General features: G+C 28.5%; 3 protein-coding genes and 1 non-coding gene across 4 annotated transcripts; 2 read left to right on the top strand and 2 right to left on the bottom strand.

The window, feature by feature from the left end:
* Positions 1-50: 50 nt before the first annotated feature.
* Positions 51-2,354, bottom strand: PRP43 (DEAH-box ATP-dependent RNA helicase PRP43; the record flags this gene model as incomplete). The annotated part of the gene is made up of 1 exon (XM_064858712.1): positions 51-2,354. The coding sequence occupies one exon, from the start codon at positions 2,352-2,354 to the stop codon at positions 51-53; it is 2,304 nt and encodes a 767-aa protein (XP_064714535.1).
* Positions 2,355-3,721: 1,367 nt separating this feature from the next.
* On the top strand, positions 3,722-5,455 carry COQ8 (protein kinase COQ8; the record flags this gene model as incomplete). Its single annotated transcript, XM_064858711.1, has 1 exon — positions 3,722-5,455. The coding sequence occupies one exon, from the start codon at positions 3,722-3,724 to the stop codon at positions 5,453-5,455; it is 1,734 nt and encodes a 577-aa protein (XP_064714534.1).
* Positions 5,456-6,096: 641 nt separating this feature from the next.
* Positions 6,097-6,197, bottom strand: PWA37_002106. Its single transcript has one exon. It is a non-coding gene; the product is annotated as a tRNA-Trp (tRNA).
* A 4,996-nt stretch (positions 6,198-11,193) lies between these two features.
* Positions 11,194-12,009, top strand: PWA37_002105 (uncharacterized protein; the record flags this gene model as incomplete). The annotated part of the gene is made up of 1 exon (XM_064858710.1): positions 11,194-12,009. The coding sequence occupies one exon, from the start codon at positions 11,194-11,196 to the stop codon at positions 12,007-12,009; it is 816 nt and encodes a 271-aa protein (XP_064714533.1).
* Between the last annotated feature and the right edge of the window lie 376 nt (positions 12,010-12,385).

The following is a 12,385-nucleotide window of genomic DNA, read 5'->3' as shown; positions in this document are numbered from 1 at the left end:
AATTATATATGTATTATTTAAATTATATCTATCTATATCCCTCGAAATCCTCAATGTTTTCTTTTCTTAGATTTTTTTTCACTTTTTAAATCTCTTAACCTTTCTAACTTGTGTTGAATTCTCTCTAAAGACAATTTAACATCACCTTTTTGGAAATTATCTAGATCGTAATATGCTGGTGCCAATTCTAATAACCATTCTGGTCTGACGGAGGTGACTGTCCTTATATAGTTCTTTGATGTCAACACAAATTCATTGTAGATAACCCATTCCGAATCATGACCTATCACAGTGCTTGGATGAATTAAAACATCTTGGTTATCTTTAACTGTAATGTAACCTTTCCCACCAGACCTCTTCTTTGCAACTTGCATGAAAAACCCAGAAGCTAGTGCCTTTCTAATATTGTCAAAATATTTGGGCGATTCGTAATCAGTGGTATTTAATCCTAAATTATAACGTATCATTAATCTTTCTAATTGATTACGAATGTTGTCTGCTGCTGCTAAAGATCGATAGTTCAAGAAGTGGTCACGACACCATTTATGAATACCATATTCATAAGCCTCATCTGACTTAAAACCGTGATACACATTCAATAAAGTGACGTGATCACCATCTGGGTGTGCAAAGATGTTTTTGGCATCATCGGCACGTTTTTTATCCTTTGAAGGGCGAATGAAAACATTTGGTACAGATAACATAGCCACAATAGTCAGGATTTCTTGCGAACAATTAAACTCAGATGATCCGATTAACATAACTGCAAGCATTGGATCTAATGGGAACATAGACGCCAACCTACCTAGTGCAGTTAAATTACCATCGTCGTCTAAACATGCTAAATAATTCAATTCTTCTAATGCTCTCATCATGGTTTCCGGTGCTGGTGGATCCATAAAATCAAAATGAACTAAATCATCAATACCTAGTTTTTTCAATTCTAGTACTGTAGATGATAGATTGGAACGTAAGATTTCTGGGTAACTTTGTTCGATCAATTCCTTTTGGAACGCTTCTTCGGTATACAATCTGAAACATTTACCTGGTCTAGTACGACCTGCACGACCTGCTCTTTGTTGTGCAGATGCTTTGGAGATTGGAGATACTAAAAGAGACTCAATCCTAATCCTTGGATTGTAAACTTTCTGTTTAGAGAACCCTGGGTCGACCACATAGACAATCCCGTCAATAGTTAAAGACGTTTCTGCTATATTTGTTGATACAACAACCTTTCTACCAGGTCTGTTATTATGTGATTTAGGTGCAGGTTCAAAGATCCTTTGTTGCTGGTGTGGTGGTAAAGAACCATATAATGGATAGACCGCTAATGGACCACAACCTTCTTCTCGAACTAATTTATCTCCTTCTAAGGATAATTTTCTCACGGTATCTTCAATTTCATCTTCACCTGTTAAAAACAATAAAATATCACCTTCATCTTCTGTAGCATGAATTTGTAAAACGGTACGGATAGCAGAATCTAGATAATCTCGTTGAAATTCTGGTGTATAATAAATATCAACAGGATACGTTCTACCTGGAACAGCTAAAAGTGGTGCATTATTGAAATATTGCTGAAATTTTTCAGCATCTAAAGTGGCAGACATAATGATAATTTTTAAATCTGGTCTTCTTTGAATGACTTGTTTTAAAAGACCCATTAAGATATCAGTAGCTAAAGTACGTTCATGCGCTTCATCCAGAATAATACAAGAATAACGTTTCAAATCATGGTCTTCCATTGCCTCTCTTAATAACATACCATCTGTCATATATTTTAATATTGTCTTATTAGAAGTCTTGTTTTCGAATCTGATAGAGTAACCAACTTCTTCGCCCAGCTTGACATCCATTTCTTCAGCAACTCTTTGGGCTACACTCATTGCAGCCACACGACGAGGTTGGGTACAAGCAACTTGTGTATTTAAAAGATGAGGCATTTCATCAAATAAAACAAACTGAGGAATTTGAGTGGTCTTACCAGAACCAGTTTCACCCACAAAGACCATGATTTGATTTTCTTGATATATCTTTAAAAATTCATCTCTTTGAGCATGAACAGGTAAATCACGTCTGACCTTTAAGATCTCTATATATTTAGAGGAGTATTCATTGCCGGTAAATGGGTTAATCTTACCATCTTCTAATTTTCTTGCCTGTTCAGCAGTGGTTCTATGACGAGTCAAACCAGAGAATTCACCAGCATCATGATGAACCATTGGTTCCTCTGGACTGATAGGGTGTTTCTTGGTTAATTCTTCAGCAACTTCTGCAGCATGTTCTGGGACAGAGGTCTTGATTGGATCAGGATGAGTATGCATGTCGTTTGAATGTCTTCTTTTAGAACCCATTTGATTACGTGTATATGTTTTCTCTTTTGTTGAGATAATAAAGAAAAAAGAGTAGAAACACTGGTTTAGTGCTTATGTTTATATTTATACTGCTTAGTAGTATATTACAGAAGAGACATTAAGAAGATAGGAGAAGAGCAAGTGGTTGTTTCAAACATATATATTTAAGTAAGCTCAGCTCATCGCATCTCAATCCAACTGATAATTGAAATTTGATTATATTTTTCTAGATTTTTTTCTCTTTCAATTAAAAAAAAAAAAAACATAAGAAAAAAATTTTCCTAGAGGATATTTTAATCTGGATTATATAAAAAAATGAAAAAACACTGTTTTGTCACTAAGTTACAAAGAACTATTATAGATACTTAGTTGATTAAATAGATTTGAGCAATAGCCATTGTGTAATTTTTATTGATCGAACATACTATATAATATTCATAATAATACTATTTTTTAATATTGTTACTTTTATCTGATTTCACCAATTCTATAATGGAAGCGTATTAGATTTCAAACAGCAGTATAATGTTTATTAAAAAGATATAACTGTTGATTATTAAATTTTCTCAGTTTTCTTTCAGGTATTTATGACTTAAGAATTGTTGACTGGTATTCTTATACTTTGACACAAATATGGACAATATAGATAATCCATTAGCGTGTGTGTGTGTTCATGTATATTGTAGTAAACTCTATTAACCAAGGGGAGGGTACTACAAAAAGTGGTTTGAACTTCACCAAGATTTCAATTAATAGTCGTTTATGATAAACTTGATAAGAATAAATTAAAATGAAACCTTCTTGACTCTGTTCCCTATATTCCACGAAATTTATTTATCAATAAGAGTGGTGAAAATAAAATACAAGACAATTAATATATGTTAAACATAGGATGGTCTTATTTGAGCAGCGTTTAGTAAATTTTTCTCTTTTATTAACTGATTAATTCTATACATGTTTAAATTGTTATAATAATTTGAAGATGTTTCGAATCATCCATATTAGTAATCCATATTAGTAATAGTTATGGCACTCATAACTTTTTCTTGCATCCCCGAGTTTTTTTGTACAAAAAAATTTGATTTGACTTCTTTTTTTTTCATTTTCCCGTAATCTTTACAAATGCAGCTCAAAAGCTTTTTGGGGGGGCAGAGTTTGCTATTTGGGCCATTGAGAGTTTAAAGTGATTTTTATACAGAGCATGAGTGATTATAGTTCAGTATATTGTACTAATTGTCGGGATACTAGACTGATTAGCAAATCATCACTGGATAAAAGGAATTGAGGAAGTTATAGAAGTTTATTATAATCGTGTTTATCTGTGGTTTGTTTGTTTTTTAAAACTTTCCTCCTTCTATTTTCCAAGAATGACAAAATATAGAGCTGCATATTATCTTTGGGAAATATCAGTAGCATCTAAAAATGTCCTTTACAAATCTTCTTCACATGCAAGAAATTCCTTTAAAATATGGTTTGATTCGTCTCCAATTTTAAAATCTTTATTATCAGATTATCAATGGTACGAAGATCCTGAATGGAATAAGGCAAGAGGTATCTCCGATAAAATAAGATCTAGTTTATCCCTATCAAATTCTAAACAGAAGAAATTAAATCGAATTAATACTACAAGACATTACTCCACAACAAGAGTAAGAAGAGATGATCCTTCTAAAATATCTGAAATTGGGAAATTAAATAATAATAATAATAATAATAATAATAATAATAATAATAATGGCATGAAAGAAGATGAGAAAGAAAGTGACTCCAAACGAAATCTACAGAGTTCCAAGGTTCCATCGTCCAGGCTTTCAAGATTATTTCACTATGGAAGTTTGGCCGCAGGTGTAAGTATGAATGTTGCCGCACAAGGTTTAACTGAAGTGGCTAAGGGAAACTCACCAACATGGAAATCTTTAATTTTATCAGACTCAAATATTGAAAGAATAACTAAGAAATTTTCTCAGATGAGAGGTGCTGCATTGAAAATTGGTCAGTTGATGTCATTTCAAGATGAAAAGGTTTTACCAGCAGAACTGTATAGTATTTTATCTAAAGTTCAAAATAGTGCTCATTATATGCCTCAGAGACAGTTATTAAGGGTTTTAAAAACAGAATTGGGTGAAGACTGGGAAAATAGGTTTCAATCATTTGACAGAATACCTATTGCTGCAGCAAGTATAGGTCAAGTACATACAGCAACACTTAAATCTGGAGAAAAGGTTGTAGTAAAGATTCAATACCCAGGTGTCAAGAAATCTATCGATTCTGATTTAAGTAATTTACTTATGTTACTGACGGCATCAAGGTTATTGCCTAAGGGGCTATTTTTAGATAAAATTGTCGCAAACGCTAGAAAAGAATTGAAGTGGGAGTGTGACTATATCCGTGAAGCTAAAGCCTTACAAAAATTCGAAGAATTACTAAAGGGCGATGAGGTATTTTCTGTACCTCATGTCTTTGAAGATTTAACCACATCAAATATTTTAACAATGACAAAAATGGAGGGTTATGAGATTATGAAGTTACCACCAAGATTAAATACGCAGAAAATCAAAAATTTTATTGCTGAGAATATAATGAGATTGTGTTTGACAGAGATTGCACAATTCAAATACATGCAAACAGATCCAAATTGGGCTAATTTCTTATATAATGAAAAGACCCAGAAAATTGAATTGTTAGATTTTGGTGCTTCGAGACCATTTCCTGATGAATTCATTATTAAATATAGAAAATTATTGACCTATACTACAAAAAATGATAGAAATGCTGTGAAGAAAATGTCAGAGGAATTGGGTTACCTGACAGGTTTAGAGTCTTCTGCTATGATAGAAGCGCACGTTGATAGTGTTATGACATTAGGAGAACCCTTTACTGGAGGCAATGTTGGTACATTGTTTGATTTTCAGAATCAAACTGTTTCAGATAGAATCAGAGAAAATATAGGGTTAATGGTTAACGAGAGGCTGTGTCCACCACCAGAAGAAACTTATTCGTTACACAGAAAGTTCAGTGGGATTTTTTTACTGTGTGCTAAATTTGGGGCTTCTGTTCACTGTGCTAGGTTGTTTGATCAAATATTTGCTTATAAAGAATAAAGAATAATTACAATCATAATAAATAAAAAGTTTCGATATCTGAATATTATAGTTTCAAGTTGTAATCAAATAAATGATGCTTTGTTATTTTTCCTTTTTTTGTTTTGAAAAAAATAATATTTGCATAGATTACCTGTCAGAAAATAGAAGGAAATTATTGGGAAAATTACACAAATAAGCGATATTGTTGAATATTATTTGTCTAATCTTATTCTTCTGTTGATTTCCTCAATGGAATCTTTGGTATATAGTGACATATAATATATTTGACATGTATATAGAAATAGTATTAAATAAATAGATACAAATGTTACTACTGTAATATATATGTAGTTAACCTGGTACCATTAAGTTAGTAAATATATTTGTGATATTATATGAAATATGAGTATATATGTCTAATGAAAAATTTTTAAATGTCTAAAAAAATTTTTCTTTTAAATTAGTGGTGGGAAAGTAATTTTTTCTTAAAACTATTAGAATGGAGTAACAATAAATAGTAATGGTGTTTATTAAGTTTGATTAGCTTTTATAATTGTGTTTGATCTTCATGAATATGGGAAATAAGAATAATAACATCAACACACATAGTACTAAATCGTCAATAGTGATATAATTATGATGTATGACAAAAAAGAAAATGAAACGGACAGGAATTGAACCTGCAACCCTTCAATTGCAATTTTCCAGGTATCCCAGAATTTAACTGGAGTCGAAAGCTCTACCATTGAGCCACCGCTTCATCTCTTACGTCATACAATTGTGGAATAGGATAGTTATAATCATCAAGATTGCATAAGATTCTGAATGAATCTAGAACTAATTATTGTATTAATAAGCCATACATGTGCTACAACATTAGATGCTGTATAATAAAAAGATTAGATTACATGAGATTTTAACAAATCTAGAATTTACCTATTGTTTCAATAAGTCCCACGTGTATTACTAATCACCATGATTAGAGAATTGGGGTGCAGTTCTAATCCACTAGTGCACCTAGATTAATGTAATAAATCTTAGGGTTTAGATCAGTAAATTCATTAACGTATCAATCTGAATAATTGATCGAGCTCCAGAAAACATATAAAAGGACAACGTTTTCTGAAGATAAAGAATTATCTTCTATAGCTCTTTCCTTGTAAATAATTTATATATTATATATAAACATAAATAGAACAACAAGTAAGTAACAAGTCAAGTAACTTCGAATAAATATATTAGCTCGTTAAAGCCGCTCAATATATAAGACCGTTTCAGTAATTATATTATCGATTATAGTTGATTACTGTCTCGATTACTTGAATAATTATTAATATTATTTGCGCTTTCCTGAAATACACAAAGAATTTCACCACTTCACAATACAACATGTACACCTGCAGTATATTCTTTTTATATGTTATATTATGGAATTATTTTGAAAAAATATTAACGATATGTTAACAACAGTATTTAATAAAGAAACCTAATAAACATATTACTCAGTTTATAACATGATCTATAAGCAATTAATTCATATATCAATGTAATTAAGCTGATCACCTCAATTGTGAACAACACTATAGGCGATCGCTCTTATTATTTAAGAAGCAGCTTTGTTAAAAGAGGTACCTAAGATGTTGCTACAAAAAAGTGGTTATGGTTAAGTAATAAGGTTATTAATATATTTGCTTTAATTAGAAATTTTTGGTCTTTTTTTCCTTTGGATGAATAATATTAGTATACATGTTCTTAGCGTCGGTGATCATACAATATGTTATTATTGTGTATTATTATTATATTGATATGTAGAGTAATTTTCCCTCGATCTTTTGATTCGGAATTAATAATTATATAAATATAAAAGAAACATATGACAAAGTGTATATAACTTATTCATCCAGATTGAAAAATTAATAAGTAAAGTCGTCTACTTATATATGTTTACCTTTTGGCAATTTTTCATAATATATTAATTTATTTTGATTCTGTTTGATCTTATCTCCATAACGTTGAACGTGCAAAACAAACATTTTTCCTCTTTGATATATTTACATGTTACTCAAACCGGTAATATATCAATCCAGCATTTTTATATAAAGTATAAAAATAAATATATATAACTATACGGTGTAATTATATGAAATGGTTAGATAAAAATTGTGACATTTGTTTTTTTGTATTCATTATTCTGTCATTATATCAGTATCAACGTTTAAACAAGTAGTTTATTCTTAAATTTTTTCTTAGTAATTTATCTTTTTGGTTTTAATAAGGCTGCGAGTAATGACGCCTATTGGTTCATGTACAAGTATTAGATGAGTGTATATGAATAATTTGTCTGTTATTTTAATATACACATATTTGTTTGTGTAACACTTTTTACCATTGTAACATATAAAATAGTGAATGTTAAAATTTTTTTTAAGCAAAGTTGTCTCTATAAAAAAATATTTTTTTTGTTTATTCTCTTAACTATGTTCATCAATGAAGAGATATTTTCCACCTTTAAAAATTTTTGAGAATAAGAAAATCTGAAAAATACAGTTCCAATCATAAAACTTAAAAAAAGAAGGGATAACCAAATACAAAAATAGTTATTATGTTTGATACAATAAACCAATACTCAATTATACTTAAGAGAAAAGAGGTGAAATTTCTATTCAATATATTATATTTTACGTTAATAGCAAAGGAATCAGTTTAACTCCATTGATGTTGAAATAGAATGTTCTATAATGAAATAGGTAGAACAATAAGATTTTAGCAGACACTAAATGATAAATTGTTGAGTAATAATCGTTGAGAGGTCACCAAAGGTTGTTGAGTTTGTTTAATAAATATCTTACTGTTCGTAGAGGAAAATGGCTGAATGTTAACATATATAAAGCCAAGGATTTCATCATACATTATTTTTATTCTATTTACAATCTTTGTATATTATTATTTCTATGTTGTATATAGAGAAAGAAAGTGAAGAACTTTATTATAATTTTGTATACAAAATCTGTTTAATATAATATTGGGAATGTTTACTCTTTATCCAATGACTACAGGCGCTCATTCTCAACAATTGTAATTAGTATGTATATTAATTTATATGAAACGTTTTCAATTCCTTTTGTTGAAAATTAACGCCTGTAGTCATTGGATATATAATAAACATTCTCAATATCATATTAGATAGATTTAATATACAAATTTATGATTAAATTCTTTGGCTTTTTTATTTATATATAATATATAAGGATGATTATAAAAGATGAACAAGGAAAGAAACATGATATGAAAAAAGTGTTGGTTTTATATATTTTCATACCTGGCACATCTCATCTACATACAACACTAAATTGTTTATAAGGTTTGTTTACATCTACTGATAAGCAAACAATACATTATCCACATTTGGTTATCAATTAATATTTATTAAAATCTAATTGGTCTATCTATTCATTCTAGAACGTTCGATTTCAGCACCTCTATATATGATTTACATATTACTTGAAAACTAAATAAAATTTTTTTTCACTAATAAAAAATGAATTTGTCGTCAATGAACAGTTTTAACAATGTTAATGAAATAGTTTTATTTTTCCATTGGACAGTAATACCCACTTTAATCAACCTAATTTACAAAATTGAATTAGTCAACAATATTTACTCACAACAAATACACTCAGTAAAAAAAGTGAAGGACAAATTTAGTGACTAAAAAAAAAACTTAGGTCTTGTTTAAGGCTTTATTTTATTATAACTACTGAAATCTAGTGTTTTAGAATAAATATATAAACCAATTAGATTTTAGCAAATATCAATTGATATCAAAATGTAGAGAATATATTGCTTGCTTATCAATAAATGTAAACAAAACATATCAATAAATTGATGCCGTCTATAATAGACATATACCAAATACGAAAATATATAAAGTCAATCATTTTTTCATATCATTTCTGCTTCCTTGTATATCTTTTATATATTATTATCTTTGCATTTTACATACAGAAAAAGATTTAAGAATTTTAACACAATTCTGTATTCAATAAATATATAATATAATATTAAGAATATTTACTATGTATTCAATTACTACAGACGCTAAATCTCAACAATAGCAATAAAGAATTAAATTATTAGGCACTTATTATAATATCTTAGCACTGTTATCATTATTAAGGTATCTTGGATGGAAATATTTTATTCTTTTATTATATAAATGATTTTTTTCACTATGAATGAAGAAAATTTGTTTATATCTTATTTATTATATTTTTGACTCATAATATTATAGCTATATGGGGTATTTTCAATTATATTTATTTTAAAATGGGTGTTCTAAAATGTATTGAATAAAGGACTCTTCTATTACTTTTTTTAGAGATTATATAAGTATGAAGATATATATAAAAAAAATCAAGTAATATGTTACAACTTTTTTAACTATACTGAAAATATATAATTAAATTTACTTACTTATATTTTTTTATACTCAATAAATGTTTTAATGTAAAAAACTTCTTTATTATGGATTATACATTATATATATTTCTGATCAAGAAAAAAATTCAATTTCTAAAATATCATTAGATCATTTTTAGAGAATATATACATATAGTAAATTATTATTTTAGAAAAATCAACAAACACTTTAATCTTTATTTAAAATTATGCTTGGAAACAGAAATATTAGAATAATAAAAACTTAAAACTTCGAAGCATAACTATTTTTAAGAAAAACTAAATTTCTAGAGTGCCACCTTGTTTAAAGTAACTCTATAGTAGTAAAGTTGTAAAGACAATGTGATACAGATATAATAAGATTTGAGTTGAAACAAGACAAATACTTACTCTTTTTTTTCTAACTGGACACCCCTTCGACCTATTCCAAAAAGTTTGATGAATTGCTATTTTGATTTAAAACTCTGAATGCCTTAGGAGTTGCTTAGTTCAATGTTTCATTGAATTGCAATCTAATGAATATATATTTATTGCATATCATACAGAGGTTGAACAATTCAAAAAATTACTATTTTCTAAATTACCTTCATGCAAGACTGTATACAGAACAACTAAAAGAACGTTAAAATTTTTTTTAGTTTATTTGAATAATATTAAAGAAATTACAAATCTTCCATAAAAGGAAAAAGTAAATGGCATTATATAAATCTTTTATAATATCATTATTCCATGAAATACTACTTTAACTCCCCCACTCTTATCTTTTAAAGGAAAAAAAAACAATCCATGATATCTGAAATACTATTAGTATGTTTTATATGGAGGTAACTTTTGTTCTTATTTTGTGTTCTAGTACTACTAAGCCGGATATATTAGTTGACATATCACTACCCTTCAAAACACTATTAAGCAGTTTTCTATAAAAATATATAAAATCTTACTCTACATAGATCACTTATTCCATTAAAAATCATATACATGCCTTTTAAAAACTCTTTAAGGTGACACATTTATTACCTTTCAAATGACTCATCTTTATAGTTTATTATATTGCGAAATGAAACTTCTTTTTTTTTCTTTTTTTTTTTTTTCTATTTCTCAAAGTCTTGCCTGTATTATTATTTTTTTTCTGTCATTTCTTTTATATTTAAAGAAATAATCATTCAAGATACTAGACAGAGAGCGAGTTGACTATATGATTCATTATAATACCATGCCCTTATAGTTACTACATGACTTTATCCCAATAACAGTAGACTATATTTTTTTAACAAATATTCTAAGAAGCTAGAAAAAAAATGATTCATTCAGAAAGTGATTATATATTAGAACAATTACCAATATTGTACGATAAAACAAAACTTATACAAAAGATTGATGGAAGAGGACAAATAGCTATTGATCAACTATTTAGAATTTATGTTGATCTCTTACTTATCCCTTTTTTAGAATTCACTGATAATTTAATGGAGAGTATCATGTATCCTGAGGGATTCCTTACTTCTCCCGCCAAACTTATTAGAGATCACCTAAGATTAGATGTCAAACATATGAAGATATCTACACCTACTACCACCCTTTCATTAGGCCATCCAATTATTTTACAGGTGATTTCACTGAAGAATGAATTAAAGACAGTGTCAAATGCTAATTTTAAAGGAGATAAATCCAAGATTATTCATCTATTTATTAGATCTAAGGAAATCCTAAAACAAATTTTTCAACTATTAGCAAGAGATAAGATTGTTCCTTCTAGAGAAGTAATAGACACCCAAATTTTAGATAGATTCACACCATATATGACTGAGTTGAGCAAATTGTTCGAACTAATATATCCTGTTTTTAAATCACTTATTGATACACAAAAAAAATCTAAATTAGAGGAAGCCAGCTCTGAGATCTTCGTAAACATGGATAAAATAGTATCTATTAGTAAAGACTTATATATTAATATTATCAAAGAATCGTCTACACTAAAAGATTTTCTAGTGTGGAGGCAAGACTTATCCTGTAAAATCGACAACAAGAAAAATTTGGATGACAATACTGAATTTTCAACGTTTGTACATCATAGAAAGACATTGTTAAACTTAAATAATAGAAGAATATTTTAGGACCCTTACTCTTTAATGGTATATAATATATTATGGATATTTCATTATCATGCAATTGTAAACTTTCAAGTATATCTGTGTTCTAGATACATGCATATACACATATACACACACACATACATACATAAATATATATATGTATATACACATATGCACTATTTACAATACGTACACATTAAACTCTCTTCTACACCCTCTTTTATTTTAGTTTTTTATGCTTTTCCTAAAACAGTAATATGTCAATACAGGCAAATATGGCACAGATCAAAAAAAAATTTCTTGAAAAAATCAATGTAATAACTACAATATTACAAAGGATAATATTACAAAAAAGTGGTACAAGAACGATTAGCAAGTAAACCACTGTCCAACAGCT

The sequence above is a fragment of the Arxiozyma heterogenica genome (genome assembly GCF_036370985.1).
Source record: "Arxiozyma heterogenica strain weizmannii chromosome Unknown scaffold_18, whole genome shotgun sequence".
Classification (NCBI taxonomy): Eukaryota; Fungi; Ascomycota; class Saccharomycetes; order Saccharomycetales; family Saccharomycetaceae; genus Arxiozyma; species Arxiozyma heterogenica.
Note: the sequence above shows the minus strand (reverse complement) of the source record. Positions and strands in the feature narration are given on the sequence as shown.